The 20,963-nt window shown below is 44.3% G+C and overlaps 1 protein-coding gene across 9 annotated transcripts in view; it reads right to left on the minus strand.

The window, feature by feature from the left end:
- Positions 1–20,747, minus strand: part of LOC137261247 (uncharacterized) — a 36,508-nt gene extending 15,761 nt beyond the window's left edge. Inside the window, exons 1-4 of one of the 9 annotated variants that reach the window (XM_067798963.1) lie at positions 20,191–20,747; positions 19,818–19,996; positions 19,572–19,643; positions 6,808–6,931 (exon numbers count right to left, since the gene is read on the minus strand). In XM_067798963.1, the coding sequence (XP_067655064.1) occupies positions 6,808–6,931; positions 19,572–19,643; positions 19,818–19,996; positions 20,191–20,578 (763 nt within the window). In that variant the 5' untranslated portion in view covers positions 20,579–20,747. Of the gene's footprint in view, positions 1–4,687; positions 5,661–6,807; positions 6,932–7,193; positions 7,809–8,095; positions 8,436–10,477; positions 11,899–12,969; positions 13,345–15,597; positions 15,838–16,842; positions 17,104–17,195; positions 17,513–19,571; positions 19,644–19,817; positions 19,997–20,190 lie in introns of those variants that run through there. The other 8 variants (XM_067798970.1, XM_067798971.1, XM_067798967.1 and 5 more) reach the window with 8 other exon arrangements.
- Between the last annotated feature and the right edge of the window lie 216 nt (positions 20,748–20,963).

A 20,963-nucleotide genomic window follows, 5' to 3' on the forward strand; every position in this document is an offset into this window, starting at 1 on the left:
TAACAGGAGAGGTGAACAAGTCTAACTAACTCACCTCCAACTGGCCTAAGATGCATCTGATATTCAGAATGGAAAGTGTTGGAGAATTTCTAAATCAGTCATTCCAAAATTCAGTTTATCCTAAAGTAACTACTTTGCTTGATGTTCTAAAAAATATTTTACAGAAAATGATATCTTGTAAAAGTTATCATGAAACGGTTCCTTCAAACTTTCCTTTGTGGAACCACCAGTGTAAAACCTGACAGGTGGACCAAGTCAGTGTGTCATTTGTGGAGAGGACGACCCAGGTGCTCATTAAATCACTCACAATCTGACATGACATTTTTGCATACAGAATAAAATAGGCTCGTTATGTTTAGGGCTGATACTCCACAAGAGTGATAAGCATTAACACTTCTATACTCCAGTTAACTCTCTGCTGTTTTCTAAACTGTTGGCTAGACTACAGGGTTCCCATCGACATGGAAAACCTGCGAATGACAGAGTGTAACGTGAAAATATGCAAAAAAACCAAACACTCTGTCGCTTCTAATGCAATAGCATCACCAATCAAAACTATACAATTTCAATGCAATAGGTAATAAATGTACCTAAATTCATTTCTGATTTCAAACTGATTAGACACTATACACAATAATTCTTTAGAATTCAGACTTAGAGACATATACCTTAAAGAAAAAGAAATCAATAGTTGAAAATTGATTATTTTTGTAAAATGGTTGACCCAGATTTTAATATATTCACGGGGGAGCCCTGTAAAATATTTTGGTTACACCATCTGACAGAGAGGTGAAGATCCACACAGGTCAGATACTACACAAAAATCCTTTATCTTGAAAAACATAAAACAGACAATTTTACTATTTATTCAATCAATCCATCTTTTTATTAAATGAAATTTAACAATAAAATGACAGAAATAATGACCCAATAAAATATCCCTGACAGCTACAAGCACGCTATGTTAACAAGAAATAAATGTCTGTGTTTCATTATTTCAATGGTTCTTGAATACAAAAATATCCCAATGTGACAACACATAAACCTTCATATGTTTTACACTACTGTAGTACTCTTCTATGACTGCACATAGTCACCTGCAAGAAGGTATAACCTAAATTCTAATAAATAGGACAAAGACTATAAAGGTAACTACAGCAAGATATTTCATGGATGACAACTTCTTTACGCTTCATTCTAGTATAGATTTGATGTAGAGTTCATGACAATGGAATCAATATCAATGTTGTCATAAATAAAGTATTTTTCCTTTCATATTACTCACAAAATTATACACTGCCAATGACACAGATGATACTAAACAGAAGACAATAAACATTGTCTCCACAGGCTGAAGATGCAACTATGTGTATTGATACAGTATTGCAGGATACAACTGAGAGAAATGATGCTGATGAACACTATTACAAACTGGCATTCAACCATATGACTTTGTAGCTGTCTTGTACACTGTTCCCAGCAAATAAATGATGATAAATATGTTATAAACTGTCAATCTTAGAAAATATGCTGGGTTGTCTCAAGTGTTGTTACAAGAAGAAAAGGCCTTAAAATGTTTTAGCGCTTACAATACACATGATACTTAACATACCTTAATACAATAAACAGCGTCTGATAGAAAAATGACACTTCATACTTATTTAATTTAAAATGCGCCTGATTACAAGCGAGTGTTTAACATGTTGAATCACAGCTACTAGGTATCAATAGAGAATTAAACGTAAAATACATAACAATCTCATAAGTACCCTAAACATAAAATTATCGTCTTCATCCTTGCAATCTGCACATCCGATGTGGTCAACTCCCGTGATTCACTTGTCATTATTTACGGCAACAAAGCGCTTGTCATCCCATGTGCGCAAATAACTAAACTGTGGAAGTCGTCCGTCCATCAGCCGTCACGTTCTTACCTTCATGGATGATATATCAAATGTTTAATTCTAGGCAAGGATATCCAGCGCATTGCACCGTCGCATCGTACATTAATACTGACAACAGGAGAACTGACAACTTTCCATTTTATCGCCAAAATGTCGGTAACTCACAACCGGAAATGCACGATTCCAGTCGATGATACCTCGGTCCCGGGAACCAAGAGGGTGTATACAGGCCCACCCAACAAGCGCGTTTTCATTTAATTGAAAAACGAAACAAAAACCTGCGCTCCCTAATTATTGTTATCTTGTTGTTTTATCCTCGTGGGAAAAGAAATCACAAATGAACCTTGTCATGTCGACAATAGATACAAATGAGTTTCCCATTTCTGGTTCCACGAAAGAAACCATTTGATGTTGTAATATCTTAAACAACGGGACCAGACACTGCGCACCACGAGCCAGTGGGTGAAATAACCTACCTTGGTACACCTGCGCGCCGAACAACACGGGCACTGTGCCCGGGAGTTTTAATCCTCCGATAAAATGCTTTGAGCAAACTCGACTGTCTCGGGTCACCTTATCACGGGGGGTACCAGACTGAATCAGGCTCTCCACCCACTTGGACGCTAGGACTTGATGTTGCCACGGTATGCGATGCATCTTAACATACTCTGTGTTCCCAAACCGACTATAACACCCATTTGCAACACAGTGTTTAGGCATGGTTGAATCGAATACGTTCACAAAACCAGTACAGACCAGGACCCAGACAGCAGCCCGGACCAGACACAAGAAACCAGCGAGGCTCCCAATGAGTGGTGCTCCTCGACAGAACCAGGGACCAGCTTAAACTCACACTAGCGATGAGCAATTGTTTGTGTAGATTTGTCACGGCTCTCACTAAAGACATAAGTGTTGGTTTAGAATTAATCACTGAATCGTCTGGTCCAGAATAGGTGATTTACAGAAGTCCGAATATTACAGTGGGATGTTAAACAAAATGTTAATATCTATGATTTCAAACAACCATGTTTGGAAACGAGAAACCAGCGGTTGTCATAAATACACTGCACAAGTCTCATGGCCTGTCCACCCGGCCCTGCGCCCAACTATCCCGGTTTGAGATGCGGGTAATCTACTCCTGTATCTCAGCAACGACACCAATTATGGCGTGTCGTGGACGGCAAGTAATATAGGTCGTCGCCTTCTTCCTTTGTCACAGAACGTACACACGCATGCATGCAACACCTCTACTCATGAATGCGCTATATTGCCGTGAAAGTATGGTATGGTGACAAATGTATTGCCATTCTGGACACATTTATGTTACACATTGGTTATTTCTGTTGGAGGGGTAATTATATATCCAATACTCAAAATGGGGATGTCATTTGATCGGTTGAGGAGCAAATCTGCTTACATTACAGTCGAGACACACTGTTTTGTTCAAGGTTCGTAATATCAACATTCCCCCGTTTGACTCGGACGTACGAAATAAAGTATTCCTTTCCTGTTATTTTTTTTATATGAACGACATAGTTCAATTATTTCAGAAACTTGAAGATAGATATTTAAAAAATATTTTAACGCAGATACTACTGTCCGTTCAAGAGCCTCAGGGTCCCACAATTATAATTTGTAGCTCGCTCAACCAGTCATTCGCTACACGCCAAAACAGATCGATAATGCTACACCGCCATAGTGCAACTGTCTAGTTTGCAAACGTGTAGAACAGGCACAGGAATGGCTTCCATCGTTCTCATTCTGCTGCGAATAACAAACTAAACTCACCAAAGACTGCGGGGAATGTTGGTTGATGGTCGTGTCGCCCCGTCACACAGGTCACCGTGTCCAACACAGTGATAGCTTTCCCCATGCATCCGACTCGCTTACAACGCCAGTACTCGCGCGTTCCCCTCTCTCTGTACCGTCTATACTCGTAACCCCCTAACACAAGCCCACGGCAATTCTTGGAAGTCCGGATGAAGTGAGAACGAACTTTCGTCTCCATCTTCGTATGAGCTACATCCACTGTAGCGCGCCTACGCGAGCTAAATAGGTCACGTGATATGTAGAAGAATGTATGGAAGCCATGAATCGCTATTATTTTTTGATAAAAGCGTTTGCACTTACACTATTGTGCGTGTGTTTAAATACAGTATACATTATCCTACAAAATATTACTAATAAGACTCCACCAGGAACCTCCAATGCTGCGCTCTATACATGCACTAGGTGCACTTGCATAGTAACAAAGACACTGGATTTTCATCTTTTAGTTGATCTGTCTTCAACCCAAACGCATTTGAACCAATTTAAAAAGTAACTTGAGAAGAAATACGAAAGAGTAGAAACGCGATTCATTTGTATAGGTATTTTCTGTCTAAGCGGTTAACTGTCATGGGAAATAAGGACTTAACAATATACATACAGGGCATTCTTCCCTTTGAAAATGTGAATGGGTGTCTGTACCAGTGATGAACATTGACCGAGGACGCCACCCTATTTCAGCCAAGTTCTAGCAGGGTGACTCATGTTGTACTGTATCCCTGGATCTAGGAATATCAACACAGGTCGCATCGGGAAGGGGCTTAATACAGTGTACCCACGGGGGAATTGAACCCTGGTTCCGGCATGGCGAACAACCTACTTAGCCACCTCACCATCCGTGATGTGTAGTGAAGTATGATTATTAAAGACACTGATTGGAACACTGAAACAGAACATGCACAACGCCGAGAGATACAAGACACATGTAGAGATGTCTTTGTTATGCAATAACAAACCTTTAGAAGTCCCTGCATTCTGCTCCTGTGATTCCATCGCTTCCGAAGCGCCACCTACAGGCATTTGAAGAGGCCCTTCACTCACAGACGGCCACTGAACAATTCCATATCTCATTTTGAACCGAAGCAGCCAACCCTTGGAATAAGCAAAATCTGATATCCCCAATTCACGACCCAAAGTTTGAGCTTTTTCACGTAAAATGGCGTCGGACATAGGGGCACCTGTTGTTAAGGCTTCCGTGTATCGTTGAAACAGCGCAGCCTCCATGTCACCGTGGCGGGCATTCCTAATCTTCTTCACACCAGGCGGCACGAACGCATCCTCCCACTTCTCGCGCTGACTGAGAATGCCCCCAACAGTTCTCCGTACAATTGGAGTCCCCCACCTGTTGGAGAAGGCTCTAGCAATCTGCGACTGGGAGGCCTTTGGATTTTTTGTTGCAAACTCTACAATTTCCCTCTTCTGACTGACGTCTAAAATGCATCGTTTGTTGGGAGCAGAGAGGGTGCCCGGACGCGCTTTCTGCATTTTAATTAGCGCCGTTCTCTAATTCTTGGCCTGAGTGAAAATGACAAATTGTAAAATTCTTGACACGTTGTTTATTAGAATTGCGAGAGATTCCGAGGCTAAGATCGTAGATGAAGATGAAGATGAATCAGTTCGTGAAAAGGCATGTATGTGTAAACAGGTATCCTGCTGAGGTCCGTGAATCGGCGTTCACTTCCTTCAATCACATCCAAGATGGCGGTTAACACTCACAAGACTCGATGAAATGCCAGCGCCTGGAAGAAGCCTTTCGACAATCCCGCCCATGTCAAAGCATAACCCATCACCAAATGCCAGCGACGTAATGCCTAATAGAGATTTTACACACAAACAAGTTGAAAAGCAGGCCGCAGTCAATGTACATGAAGTCTTCGTTGTAACACCCAAACCCAAGCCTGGCGCTTTCCCGTCTCGCTATTGCAAAGTAGGTCACTCAAGCGCTAATTTACGGTGCACTGTTGAGGACATATTTTCTGAGTGTGGTGGCGTCAAGTTCCCTTCGGGTGTGAATCGAATAAACGTTGCATTAACTGTTTGATTTGCACACTAATTCTTTTTGCGCCACAATTTACTGAGTAGTGTAGCGTCGCTTTAAGCATTCCAGAAAGCGGTGGGAGTCGTGGATTTTATGCCATGGTTTGTCAGAACCAGATCAACTCATACTCATGGGTTACACGTCTATGATTGACTCCGACATTCAATGAGTGAGGGGAGAGAGAGAGAGAGAGAGAGAGAGAAAGAGAAAGAGTGGTGGGGGAGAGAGAGTGAGAGGATGTAAGGGAAGGGCAACCAGAAATAACATTCCGTCATCCGCATTGATAATAGGACTCGAGCTATTACTAATATGTCGGCACATGTCAGGAATTACTATACTACCAAATTACCACTCAAAAGTTTTGGTTCACTTACTAATAACACTCACTGTATGTTATTGTGTATATATGGTTACGGGGAAGATAAATTCCTCCACTAACTTGGGGAGACAACGGCAAACCTTATAAGCAGATAAAAAGCACGATGATCATGCATCATGCAAGTCGTTGGTAAGCATGTACACATATCGTGCTGGTGAACTGCTGCCTTTTCGTGTAAAGTTTTGATAAGAATTCGGCATCTATCACTGACTTTTATCATTCACTGTATGCATGACTTAAGTGAGTGAAAGTGTTTAGTTTTACGCCGTACTCCGCAATATTCCAGCTATATGGCGGCGGTATGACAATGACCTTTCAACGTGATTAATGTGTTTTACAATACATCAGTTCAGGTATAAATAATACTTTTAAATAGTAGGGATTATTTAGCAAAATCTAGTTTAGAATAGTTGACTGAAGTAAGTGGCTACATTTAAGGTAGTGAGTCCAAACTTATGACGTGTACTATAAATTAGTAGCAGTGGAATACTTTACAAATGCTGAACACCTGTGATATAGCAACACGATAATGGCAAATAGAACATATATGCATTTCAACGTGCTTCCTTAAAACGTTGAGGAAATACTGTCCAAAAATTCCATTATATCAGGTTGACATGATTATCTGCAGTCCAGTGAAAACAGCTTGCGTGTCTTACCGGAAGGTCCGAAGCCTGCTATGTTAGCTTGGAATCGACTGGAGTCGGGTCTTGCTGCATTGTGAGGGTTGAAGGGCACTGGGTCGGGGTGTTCAGGCGTGGGGCCACGGCCACCGACGAAATGCTGAAATACAGGACAGTACGTTACTGTAAGATCTGCTGCAACAGACAAACCGATCGGCTTTATTTTCCAATCGGCAGACAGTTGGAAACGTAGAAAATCTTTACAAAATATAACTAAAAACCTTTGATGCCCTTCTGGCAATTACTAAGTCAGGTGACCAATATAAACTTTTGGCCTACAGGCTATATTTAACCCTCAAGCACACGTCCGTGCTTCGCCAGTAAATGTACATTGTAATGTATCTCTTCCTCGTCTGTATTACCCGCTGATGTGTCGCCGAGAGTGGTCCCGCTTGACCTTCCCCTTCATAACCGAAAACGTGACCTTGAAATGCTCGAGTGCTACCTCGTTTTGCTGTTTGACCTTCACTTTTTTCCCTCACGACCTGACTTTGACGAGCTTGACCTTGAACTCGTTTCGCTGGTCCTGTGTCATGTTTCATCCGTCGATGCAAATTCAGGTTGTCTTTTCGAGAGAACGCGCGCCCGCAGCAGTCGCAGAGAAACTGGCGGACCTTGTCGTGAACCCGGGTGTGGCGGGCAAGGTCATACTTCCGCTTGAAGCTCAAATGACAAATGCGACATGGGAAAATTTGCCGTGTCTGGTGTATAGTCTGCATGTGGCGCAGGAGCGAAGCCCTAGTTGTGAACTCCTTGCCACATACGGAGCACTGGGAGCTGTCATCAGCCGAGCGTAGGAGAAAACCCGCTTCCATCATACCAGTAAGGGTGGTCTTAGTTAAACTGGCACATACACATCGATATTTTAGCAATGGTGTCCTGAGTAGTGAATCTCTGCCTGGCTAACTAACCTCCATTGGAAAAGTCGCAGGCACTACGCCTAGCACTTGATAATGCTTGCCTGGCGTTCAGCCCACAGCCTTCAAGGCGCCGCGCGTTCAGATGGAAGCCCCGGCTGTTACCAGGGCGACGGTGGGTAGACCGAGTTACTTCGGCGTCTAAGCCAGGCGTTCAGCACACACAATACTTGCAGCAGTCTTGAGCGAGTCACATTAACCCACAACTCCCTGTGTTCCCGATATACCGTCACCGGCCCGGTATACCAACAACATATCTGACACATGAAGTGTAAAATTAATCATTGGTGGCCCTATCAACGATGTATCAAAAAAGGCGAATATGTTGTGTGTGTACTATACTCTACCTTGGAGCATACAAAGTGATATTTCCGCACCGAGAATACATTGAGTTTCTCGATTGGCTTCCCGCAAGCTGCCAACCACCTCAGACACGCGTCACGTCTTGTCTTGGGTTTGGGGAAAGGATGGAACGTCACTCCTGCCATCGACTCCTTGAAGTGATACCGCGTGTCACTTTTACAGGCGCCCCACATGCATCGTTTAACCATCGCGTCCTTGCTGAGTAACTCGACTTATGAACAACTGCTGAAGAAGGAGGCGTATAATGTCTGCTTGTCTGACCTCGCCTTGCATCCGGGCTCTTGACGTGTCAGTCAGCGGGCAGTGAGGCCCCACAGGGGTGCGCTACTGTTATTGTTAGAGTCCAGATTGAATTTTTTTATTGTTGATGAATCAACATGGAGTTTGCTATACCGTTTTAAAAAAATCAGGTCAGTGTTAGCATTGAGCTTTGTTAAATTATTTGACTGAATCTGAAACAATTCAATGACCGGAACAATCTCGATTGGTGAATATTGAACACCCATATATGTACTGTGTGCTCTTAAAGCAGCAGAGATTTTAGTGTAAATCTTCAACAAACCTCTGATAATAGGAAATATCCACCATTCCCTTCCATAAAGGTACTTGCCCTTAACTTCGAACAAAACTTAATGCTATCCCTTTATTTGTCTCAACTGAGTTTGTTTTGCGGTCGGCCAAAAACCATCATTCTGTATGCGCAATCCTCCATCCTGATTTTGGGAAAAGGTGAAAGGTCACTTCCGTGTCCTCCCTGAACATGTAGCCCGTGTCACTACTACAGTGCCCACAAACAAAGTGCTTCGTCTTATCTGTGTCCACTGACTGGATCTTCTATACAAAACCATACGGCGACATTCGGCAACAGGTATTCTAAGCCCAGGCGTGTACCCATAAATAACAAAAGGAAGTAAATATATACATTCTCCCTATGCATTGTAGAGGTCGAGGAGTAATCGGCCACGTGACAACACTATCTGCCCTTTAGGGCGCTGGACGGATGTACAACTTACACATTAACTTTGATGTTCATGTATACATGTACGCATTGATGGGCTTTTCGTGCATAGCTTACACCAACACAGCTCTTGCAATGAAGTGTTACAAACATCCTGGAAAAAAAAGAATGTACTTCCAATATTATGCTTGAATGGAATCGAACTCGATCCTTTGACATGACGACCCTGCACTGGGTTATCAGTACACCACCTCTAGCTACTACAGGCGCTAGTGTGTAAAATCCCAGTGTCACGTACTGTCTCCGGGACCTGTAGCAACGGGTGTTAACTTCTACAATCAGATGGCCGAGATGCACGAGCTCTAGGCTGGAACTACGACAATGGGCTTGGTGCAGACAAGCCTACACCTACAGAGTCAGATGGCCGAGATGCACGAGCTCTAGGTTGGAACTACGAGGATGGGCTTGGTGCAGACAAACCGACACCTACAGAGTCAGATGGCCGAGATGCACGAGCTCTAGACTGGAACTACGAGGATGGGTGTGGTGCAGACAAACCGACACCTACAGAGTCAGATGGCCGAGATGCACGAGCTCTAGGCTAGAACTACGACAATGGGCTTGGTGCAGACAAACCGACACCTATAGAGTCACATGGCCGAGATGCCTGTGCTCTAGGCTGGAACTACGACGATGGGCATGGTGCAGGCAAACCGACACCTACAGAGTCAGATGGCCGAGATGCACGAGCTCTAGGCTGCAACTACGAGGATAGGCTTGGTGCAGACAAACCGACACCTACAGAGTCAGATGGCCGAGATGCACGAGCTCTAGGCTGGAACTACGACGATGGGCTTGGTGCAGACAAACCGACACCTACAGAGTCAGATGGCCGAGATGCCTGTGCTCTAGGCTGGAACTACGACGATGGGCTTGGTGCAGACAAACCGACACCTACAGAGTCAGATGGCCGAGATGCACGAGCTCTAGGCTGGAACTACGAGGATGGCCTTGGTGCAGACAAACCGAGAATCAGAATTAGGACAAAACAAACCTAGATTCAGTGACCAGCTAACCGTTGGAAAGTGGCGTAACACAAAGGAGCGTTGTTTAACGCCACACAAAGCAATCTTCCTGTCATATGCTGGTGGTTAAACACTAGATTCTGGATGAGGTTGAGACGTCACAGAAATTGAGATCAGAATCATCGACATACCATATACTGTGACACGATAATGTGCGTTAATCACGTGTTGACTGACATCAGGAGTATCCACATACCATATACATCTACTGTTGTACCACCCACAACCAAATGTGAACCACTCGTGTTTGCAGAACTTCTCCACGAGTCAGGTCATTCCATACATTTGGAAGAGCACGTGATATCAGTTAACTTTTAACTCACCTCAGTCCGAATCCGTTTCGTACTTCTGCTGTTTATTTTGGAGACCTTATGAAAGTCGAACAGCGTGGGTACAGCATTTGGCTTAAGCATGCGTTTCCGCTTGCCCCCCATCCCCAGGTCGAGCTTCCTGTCCGGCAAGTAACAGTCCGGGCTAAAGTGATCCGAGCACACACGTGCATGTTGGGTCACGTGCGGGTTTTCCAGCCTCATGGACAACAACCACTGCTCTAACAATGCCTTTTGGTTTAGGGGGAGTCGGTGGAAACTGACTCCTCTCTCATAAGCATCGTTTTTATTGGAACATCCGAACGCCATGCAGAACACCATCGTCTAGGTTAACAGGTCACCACGTTATGGCTAGTTTCTGTCTGTGACCACGTTAAACAACAACCACACCTAACGTCACCGTCAGGGTGGTCAGTGGAGAGGCTGCTGACCTGATCGGTATCCTCTGCTGACCAGATCAGGATTCCGCCTGTATTCCGAAGTCGGGTTCTTCCATGGTCACCAGACTAACACAGCCACAATTAATTCCTGGCTGCCGACTGTCAGTCAGAAGAACGCCGTTATTTCGTCTTGTCTTGCAACTTGTTCCTCAGTGCGGTCATCACCATGGTGATCCACTACCCATGTGTCGCTTGCTCTCACAACGGTTGGGTGAACCTACCCTGCCGGCGGTGCACAACCAGCATTACAACGAGGCAGTTGGGTGTACAACAAGCGATCGCGGACTTGGCGGTGACGAGCCCGTTCACTCTTCCAACACTGTGATACTCGTCACTACAATAATACCGGTCTATTGATTAAAACAGATGCACAAAACACTTGCATTGCATATCCCAAGTTCGTCTGGGGGTGATCACTGTAAGGATATCGGCACTAACAACCACTGAGGCACTCGATACGAACTGCAGGCCTTCGTGCGGATAACTAGGTCAACGCCCGTGGTGGTGCGTCGGGTTGCCCGTGTAGCAGGTCACTTCAAAGCAGACGTCAGAGCAGACGACTTGTGAAAAGACTGTTCAGGCGTGGCAGTGGGCATAATAAATATCACTTGACATGTATCAATTGGCTTTCGTTTAGCAACAAAACTACACTAAGTGTTCGATGTGTTCAATCTTACCTTGGAACAAACAAAGTGGTACGGCTTTATTTTGAACACGTTTAGTCTGTCTGCAGTACGACCACAAGCGGCAATCCACCGAAGACAATCCTGAAGTCTGGTTTTGGGTTTTGGAAAGGGATGGAAAGAGACTGGATGTTGTTCCCGGTGGAGATACCGGGAGTCGCAGTGACAGTCGCCCCACACACAAGCTTTGTTTTTCACCATGTTGAAGACAATCCTGCCTTAAGTCGCTTTGGTAAACCAAACACAAGACAGCGATTTGATTTAGCATATGTGCAAAGGGTGGTCCATGGTTAATGATCCCCACAACATCCGGAAACAGCAGGTGCGAGCAGCACCTTGTCACGTGACTATCTCGCGCACGGTTAAACTGTGAGGCTCTTGTGACTGGGAGGGCGTTACATGATGTAGTTCACAGGCCTTATGACAAGGAAAACACTGCTGAGGACTGATTCTCGTCACTTTGAAGATATGGGGAGTCCAGGTGCATCGATGTTAGTAAATCCTAATGGAACAAAATAACTGTCAAGGCCACACATCAAGACACTAGTGACAGTGGGGTTTATGTTTATATATTTCATGGCAGGGTCTAAGTAACTGAACGTCAGAGGCTTGACACAAAATACATATCGATGCTGACATAATCCACGTCGTGGGGAAGACGTAGACACAATCCACGTTGTTGGGGTGGGCACTGTGGGATAAATGTTGCAACACAATCTAGGGTGCACGTGCACCTTGTGTCCGGAATGTTTGGGTATAAGTTGACACAGTGATGTAGGATGGTGTCACAATCACCTCGGCAACATGCTTGTATAAACATGTTGGTCACTCTTGTAACACTGACAAAACCCACCCAGGGGACGCCCACACAAACAGAAACGTTGATCTCGTTGATCAGGTGCGGGTTGCGGCAGGTATGACCGAATTCCATCTGCCACATACTTACGAAACAGAGCCGCCATTTAACTGGTCTATAGCAGATTGCGGCGTAAAACAAACTCACGAACTTGAAAAACAGTGGAAGCCAATAGCGCAACTGGAGGGGGCGGTGTCTTGCATGTGAGTAACTAACTGTGCACATTGGATCAAACACGATCCTACAACAATATGCGTGAATGTAGTGACACATCATTCAACATGTTGTCAAGTTATGCCCCTTTTACGTACCACAGTCTGCTTGTTTCAGGTCAATCCCAATTTCATTGCTCTATTGTCTTTCGGCATCATTGTACTGTAACTCGTTGCTGAAACATACTAATCCCTGCTCTGGAGGTACACCTCACGCACTCATTTGCACCCACTCACATAGATTCTTTTCTTTTCAGAAAATGTTTATTTCCCTGTCTCTTTCAATTTAACTTACCTTAGAGCAGACAAAGTGATACTTTTTAATTTTGTCAATGTTGAGACGTTCAAACGACCTGCCGCACGCGACAATCCACCTCATACTGTCGTGAGGCCTCCTCTTTGGTTTGGGAAAGGGATGAAAGGTCACGTCCGTCATGTGATCCTTGTGTCGATACCTGGTGTCGCTGTTACAGTCTCCCCACACGCATCGCTTCGTCTTGCCCATCTTTCACACAATCACGATCAAAGTTCGTCTCCAAGGTTTTCTAGTCAGAAATATGTTCGCTACTCCAATTCTGACTTGATTCACGCCTTCGAGACACTTGGGCAGTTCGATAACGTCGTGTGCACTCCCCATGAGACCGCCCTACTCTAAGGGAGTTCAAAAACACCACGTGACTCATGGGTCTCTCCACCAGGCGTTTCCACACACGCGATAACGATTTTCAAGTTAAACATGCTGGATGTCGCTCTGTCGGGCCTCCTCAACTAACGCTCTGATTATCTGTCACATTTTGAGGTCAACGTATCTGATTCCTCGTCTTACAGCCTCAAACACTACGGGTATGCAATGCTATATCCACCCCTTATCGCCAAAACTTGCCCCCCACCCTCTCCCCAAGGATGTCCATCGCTACATCCACCATAATAACCAATAACTATCTTGACCAAACCATGGACACGTATAAGTTATTGAAATACTTACCGTACTGAGGGCGATTAAACAGCTTACACCATGAGTGCATATTTATTTAATACGCGTGTAATGTATTTGGCATGGTGAAGATTATCAATAAGTACAATTTCATTGTTCAACTAGAAATAATTGCCCTAGATCAGTTAATCAGTTATGATAACAAAACACTTCCAAGAACAATGGCCATGTCTTTTCCTAGTTGTATTAGCACCGCTATATCCCATACAGCTGTATACCAACCCCCTGTGGATTTGCACCGCTACATCCACCATAACCCCTAACGCAGCATTCATTCCCCAGTCGTATTACCTGTCACAAATGTCTACCCCCCCCCCAGTTACCACCTATATACCCGAGTGTGCTACCCCTTTATGTACCCTGGATGTATGCAGACTTGCCTTGCTAGACCGTCTCCGTCTCCCGCTGGAGGGGTGGTGGTTGTGGCCCTTGTTGTTGTCAGTCTCGAACACACACTCACTGTTGGTGATAACCATGGCGGAACAGCCCCTGGTCGTGCATCTCCACGTGATGTTTCCCGCAATACTTTTGTAGTGATAACTGTACTTATAGCCGCTGTGGGTTATACAGTCCGCCCCTCGCGTCGTTACGCTTTTCTCAAACTGCATATTCTCCAAATACGGTATTTTATACCAAAGAAATGGTTTGCCTCAAACCCTACTTTTAACCAAGTAGGGTGCCTGCTTAAATTTCTTGTGCTGATAACACTACTCAACTGACAGCACAAAAGCGAGGCATCCTGTGCTGAATCGCCCTTGACATTGTGCCAGATCTGCATGGCCTGTGCCAGATCGCCCCTCGTTATAACGCTATTAGTGTGTACGTTGTTTCAATTTTACAGGGAAAAGGCTCGACCTGAATGCCTGAAGTACAGGTATGAGGGTCAAGTTGATGTTGACAGACTCAGCGCATGTCCAAAGATTGCCTTCTTAGTACTCGCTGTGAAGGCAATGTCAGATCGTGACAGACTTCATTCGTGGGAGGGGTGATCGTGCCGAGTCAGCGAGTTAGTTTAGAATTCATTTTAAACCGGATAAAGTTGTACCACGACATCAATAATGTACGCGTATTCAAAATGACACCCTGGAGTTATGAGGTCGTGTAGTCTGTCTCACAGTCCCTGGACCACATTATTTTGCATAATGCCAAGCCTTTTCTGCAGCGCTAAAGCCCTAAATGAAGCAAGTCTAGATTTCCTCAGGTTCCGAATTTCTGGTCTCCCTGGGTCTCCTTATCAGTTAATGTGTGTGTGTGTGTGTGTGTGTGTGTGTGTGAGAGAGAGAGAGAGAGAGAGAGAGAGAGAGAGAGAGAGAGAGAGAGATGGGTTTAGTTTATACGCTGCTTTTGGCAATATTCCACCAACATCACTACTGGGGAGCACCAACAATGGACGTCACTCATTGTACACAAGTGGGGAGATTGCACCCGGTTCTTCAGCCTTCATCACAAGATTACCCCATCACTCCGGATGGGGTTAGAATGAAGAACGTTTATATTGAATAAATAATTTAATAAAATGAAAGAACGGCAAGTGAAGTATTCTGGCTTCCAAGATGGTGTGAAATTGTGAAATGTCTAACATATCTTCACATAATTCGGGCTCCATATCAATAATTAACCTGTCTCACATACAACCACGTTATGTACGTACTGTCTTACCCTCCCTACAATGTTCACAACCCTAAATCAACCAAGTCTAGATAGCCTGTCGGTTTCCTCGTCAGTTGGTTGTAGGATGAAGTCTGATAATTCACTGTCATGTGGGTTATCCATCTAGGAGTTTCTCTGGTCCGTTTGAGGACTTCACATGTTGAGGTCAGCAAACGCATAACGTCCATACAGCGTTATTGACCATACATCTGATTTAAATATTTAATGCTCTAACTAGTTTGAAACTACTGGAAACCTTGTTCCAAATCATCAACTCACCTGATTTTGTTTTAGCATGGGTTGTGTCCCTTTACTGTCGACCAGTAACTCTTTCTTCAGTCCGTGCAGACGCACTCTGTGACGTTGTAGGTTACTGTGTTGGTGAAAGCCCGCCTTACAGATCTCACATCGGAACTGTGCCGGTCCATGCGTGCCTCGGTGACGCCGAAGACGCGACGTCGTCTGGAACACCTTCCCACACACGTCGCATGTGGGCCCCGTCATGGTAGTGGGTCAACAATAGTATGGGGTTCAGGAAATAGGTAGTTGCGGAATCTGATGGAACTATTGTTAGAGGAAGAAGCATAGGCGATAATATGTTTCCATTAAATTGTCTCCTTTGCGTAATGAATGGTATGAAGGGAATATTGTCGTGTCTTTAGATTATCTCCCCTTCGGGCATACAACACATCGGACTGCCTCGAACCGAGCGAGGGACTTTATGTAATCAGTTTAATTCCTCTTCAGTGAAATTCTGATCGCGGTTTATGTCTTCTTTAAAGTAGACACGTGAAGAAAAGAATGTTAGAGACTTTCATATCCTTGAAACAGTATCTGTTGTCTGCCGACGCGCGCGTGAACGAGGTGTACAGGGCATTGGTGGCCGGTAGCTGAGGTTCTCACATTTGTGAACCAGCACAGATAAACCAGGTAGATGTCTCGACCGTGCTTCTTGTTTCAGTCCATGGTCATCAACAACGATCTTGGTATGATCGAACCGCAGTTCACGACGAGCTAAATGCAAAACATTCACAATAAACCCTCCAGCAGGGATAATAGGGTCATGAGCTGGATCAAATGCTGCTTTTCCCCAACGTGACCCAGTTTCCCTTCTCGTCTGGGCGTGAGACCTTCACTCGTGAAGGCTGGAAGCAACAGGTCGATATATTCGCGTTATAATGAAGGAACCTTCAGCGTCGTATCACCTTTCTCTACCCTTCAATGTTGCAGCCGGCTGTATTGGTGTTGATGTAAGAGATATATTGATAAGCTGTCACAAACTAGAAAGATTGTATCTGGAGTCACTTCTGTCAGAGTCATGTACGAGTATTAATTAAATCACAAATGTCAATAACCAAATACATACTAACAAGCAGTGATCTAGCGGTCCGACACACACTGAGGGAACAGTGTCATGACCCACTCCCCGCTATAGCGCCCGACTCGGCATCCAACGAGACTCGCTTTCCTGGGCGCACACCAACCCCTGTTTCCCTACAATCCCGTTCATCAATACATTCTCACCTTCGTGCAGACGTACTTATCCCTGTTGACTCTATCGATGTTCAAACGCTCGCTGGGCCGGCCACAGAATATGATCCACCGCAGACATTTCTCGAGATTCGTCTTGGGCTTTGGGAAAGGCACAAAGTCCACACCCACCATATGACTTTTGTGGTAATATCGACTGTCATTATGACAATCACCCCACTGGCATCGCTTTATTCTCATTTTGAAAGACAGGATGAAAATGAAGCGACCCCGGTCGTGTTACTAAATATAGATATCTAGTTTGTCACACCACCAGATAACGTGTTGTTATGGTAACGAGGCTCCAGAGGACAGGGTCTGGCTCGAGTTGTATATTTACTACGTACCTTTGAGCATACAAAATGCCATGTCCTGATCGAGGTGACACAGAGCCTGTCGGGACGGCCGCATGCAAACACCCATCTGCCGCATTTGTTGGGGTTGCGGGTTGGTTTTGGAAATGGGGCGAATGTAATGCCGTGCATGTGAGGCCTGTGCTTGTACCGACTATCACTGTGACAATCGCCCCAGCAACATCGTTTTGTCACCATTGTGTCCCGATCTGTGAGGTTGAGGGGGAGCTTGACATCAACACCCAACACCAGAAAACATGATCTCCAATTCGACTCACGCAATCACTGTAGGCAGTTCAGGCAACCGTCGTGCACATGACCCGTTATTTGTACCGCATGCAATCTACGGTGGCCTTCAAGTGCCATAATTCCTATGGGTCTGTCCTTTGAACTGGGTGTACAATGGTGCATTGTAAACTGCCCCGAGGCTTGCAGTGGAGAACAATTTATAAACATCACAGCTTTTACTAGATGCACGACTCAACGGAGTATAACTTACGTATTGTCCAAGTGAGATAAATCTAAATATAGCTAGCATGCGGTCACCACGGACTGATAGAATATTATACAGTATGGTTCAAAATTATTGAGAATAGCTAAAGCATTTCATATTATTAAACGAGAACAAATCAGATAAAATTGAATGTATTGTAAAAGTGAACTGACCTTTTCATGTTGTGTAGGTAACAATTTAATATTTTATCAAGTCTCCTTGAGCTTCACGGCACAGTCTAAGACGGGTAGGCATACTTCCTATCAGAGAGGTTAGTGTCTCGTGAGTTATGCTGTCCCAGTATCGGACCACTTCTCTCTTCTTGTCTTCAATTTTTGTCAACCCCTTTTGATTCACACATTCCTTCATCATCCCCCAAATGTTCTCAATGGGATTTAAGTCAGGACTATATGCAGGAAATGGTAATGCAGTCACATTTTTCTCCTGAAACCACTGCTTGGCATGTTTTGCGGTGTGTTTAGGATCATTATCTTGCTGCAAAATCCAGTCATTTCCATAAAACACATGTGCACTTGGAAGCAGAAAATTATCTAATATGTTAGTGTAGCGTTGACTTGTCAGATTTCCCTCAAACACACACAGCGGGGTCGTTCCTAATAAGGATATCCCTCCCCATACATGAAACTTTGGGCTGTATTTAGGTCGTCGATACAGTGGTGCTGACGCAGACTTTGTCCATATTTTCACATTATTGAGATATACCCATATTGAGCTTTCATCAGTAAAAATCACATTTTCCCAGTCAACGTTTTCATGTGCCAAACACCACTCAGCACGCCTGTCTTTATGTTCTTGTTTCATGAGAGGAGAAGGAATTCCAGTCTTTTTCTCCCATCCAAGATCAATCAAATTTCTTCTAACTGTAGACTTTGATACAACTGTTGATCCCCTTTCTATCATTTCATACCTGATGTTGGAGATGCTTGCCCTTTGCTTTTTAGACGCTAAAATTCCCAGCCGGACGCGATCGGAGAAGTCCAATTTTCTGGGTCTCCCTGCTCCTTTCTGGTGCCCAAAATCCTTTCCGTCTTTAAAATTCTTCCTAATTCTATACACAGTAGAAAGAGGAGTTCCTGTTCTCTCTGCCAATGTATTTACATCATCAATTCCTTGATTACACAACTCAAAAATCAACCTTCTTTTATCTTCAGCAGACATTGTTGACAGTGCTGAGGAAAATGACGTCTGCTACAAATTCAGGGGAGGTAACTCTAATTGTACTATAGTCGGTAGGCCAAGATGAGTTACCTCCCTTATATCATTACTTAGTTTTAAGTATCAGTGAATCAGTTGAGGTGTTAGGATAGCTCAAAGTAAGAAGAAAAATTCTCAATAATTATGAACCAGACTATATATTATTCCCGTCAAGTGGTAGAAGAGCTTTTTGTACAAACAAGTCCGCAACGATTAAACACTTAAAGAAGCACTGGCTACCGCGCCCAATACCCAACCAGCTACCAGCCTCGAGATATCGAGGATGCGAACATTAAGACTATTTCCAAATGAGGACACCCTGTGAAAAAGTGCGGTCATGTGCCTAAAATACGACAGAGTTACGTCAAATGCTTAAGGTATGTCAGAAGGTTACGTCATCTGCCCACAGCATGTCACACAGTTACGTCATCTGTCGACAGTCACTTACGTCACCTGCTGACAGCATGTCACACAGTTACGTCATCTGACGACATATCACATAGTTACGTCATCTGACGACAGCATGACACACAGTTACGTAATCTGCCGACATATCACACACTTACGTCATATGCTGACAGCATGTCACACAGTTACCGATATGGTCTCTGATGTGTACGTGATGTTGTTGGCAGGTTGTTATAGGGGGGTTCTGTACTCACCGCCTGGGCAGTTTTACGGGGGATCCCCCGTGACCCGAGGAAGGTTTCCATGCCCGACCTTGGAACGGTGAACTGAAGAAAAAAGAATAGTAAATATTACATGCAAGTATACATTAAATGAATACAAATGTATATTACACTTAAACAATTTCATACTGAAGAGAATTTAACTCAGGTGAATGGAGATTTTAGTTTTTGCTTATAACATTTTTAATGAAGATAATTGTGTTATATAATTTTACTGACCTCCTCAGTGGGGTGGGTGTTCCCACGAACAATGTGTTGGGTGAGGAAAGACCATGTGGTCATTATTTCTTCGTCCCTCATGCTCCTGTCTGCTGGCCCTGATCCACTTTTAGACTCCCTCTTGAGGATCTTCCCCACCCTTGTGCGCATGTTTTCGTAGTGCTTCTTGCACTGGGCGCCTGCACCAATGAAAGAAGAACAAAATGTTAAGTATTCTAAAGAATTATAATAATTTTAGTCAAGTAATTGTCTTAATAATGCAGTGACATGATGAGAACAGACATCACATTAAATAATATTAATTATTTCAGATTTTCGGAAATTCATCTAGAAAAAATATACCAAGGAAAAATATAATGAACAAAATGTATACCCGTGGCTGAGGGCACCAGTTGCTCCCCAGCTGTTGTCCATAACTGGGTCTTTGCAGTGAGATTGAGCCAATCCTTCTGCTTCTTGTCGTACAACTGGGGGTGCTGCTTAACATACCTAGCCAATTTCCATGTTCCCTCGTCCGTCCATTTGTAGTCGGGTATTTCTTTTTTGCTAACTCGGATCCGTTTTTTATGTTGTGCTTGGGGCTCGTCTTGAGGGGCTGGAACAGCCCCACTTGAGGACGTGGAGGGGTGAGAAATATCTCTCTCTCCAACCTCTATCTCATGTATCTCGATCTCTGCCTCTTGCCTGGGCTGTTCTTCATACGTTCTAGTCATTGCCTGTCTTGCCCGTCCTCTCATTGTCTTCTTTTTCATGGTAGGCATCTTGTTGTAGTAGTAGTAGTAGTAGTAGTAGTAGTAGTAGTAGTAGTAGTAGTAGTAGTAGTAGTAGTAGTAGTAGTAGTAGATCCGTCACTATTGACAAATGTCGGGACTAGATTCTTCTATTGACTGTTGATGTAGGTCGCCTTCGCAGTATGGCAAGTCGCGGACTGGCGACAGGCACGCTTTTATGTATGCACTGCCGAGTGCGCAGTCGTCGCTGATTGGTGTGTCATCGGTGCGTGAAGTAGGCGTGCCCAATGCGCGTCGAGCTCGTACCGTGCGCAAACTATGCGGGAACTCCTCACGCTATGATCACGTGACCAAGTCGAGACACCACACACAGACCGTTTGTGTTACATGAACCACGAATGATTAAAAAACGTGA

The sequence above is a fragment of the Haliotis asinina genome, chromosome 14 (assembly GCF_037392515.1).
Source record: "Haliotis asinina isolate JCU_RB_2024 chromosome 14, JCU_Hal_asi_v2, whole genome shotgun sequence".
NCBI lineage: Eukaryota > Metazoa > Mollusca > Gastropoda > Lepetellida > Haliotidae > Haliotis > Haliotis asinina.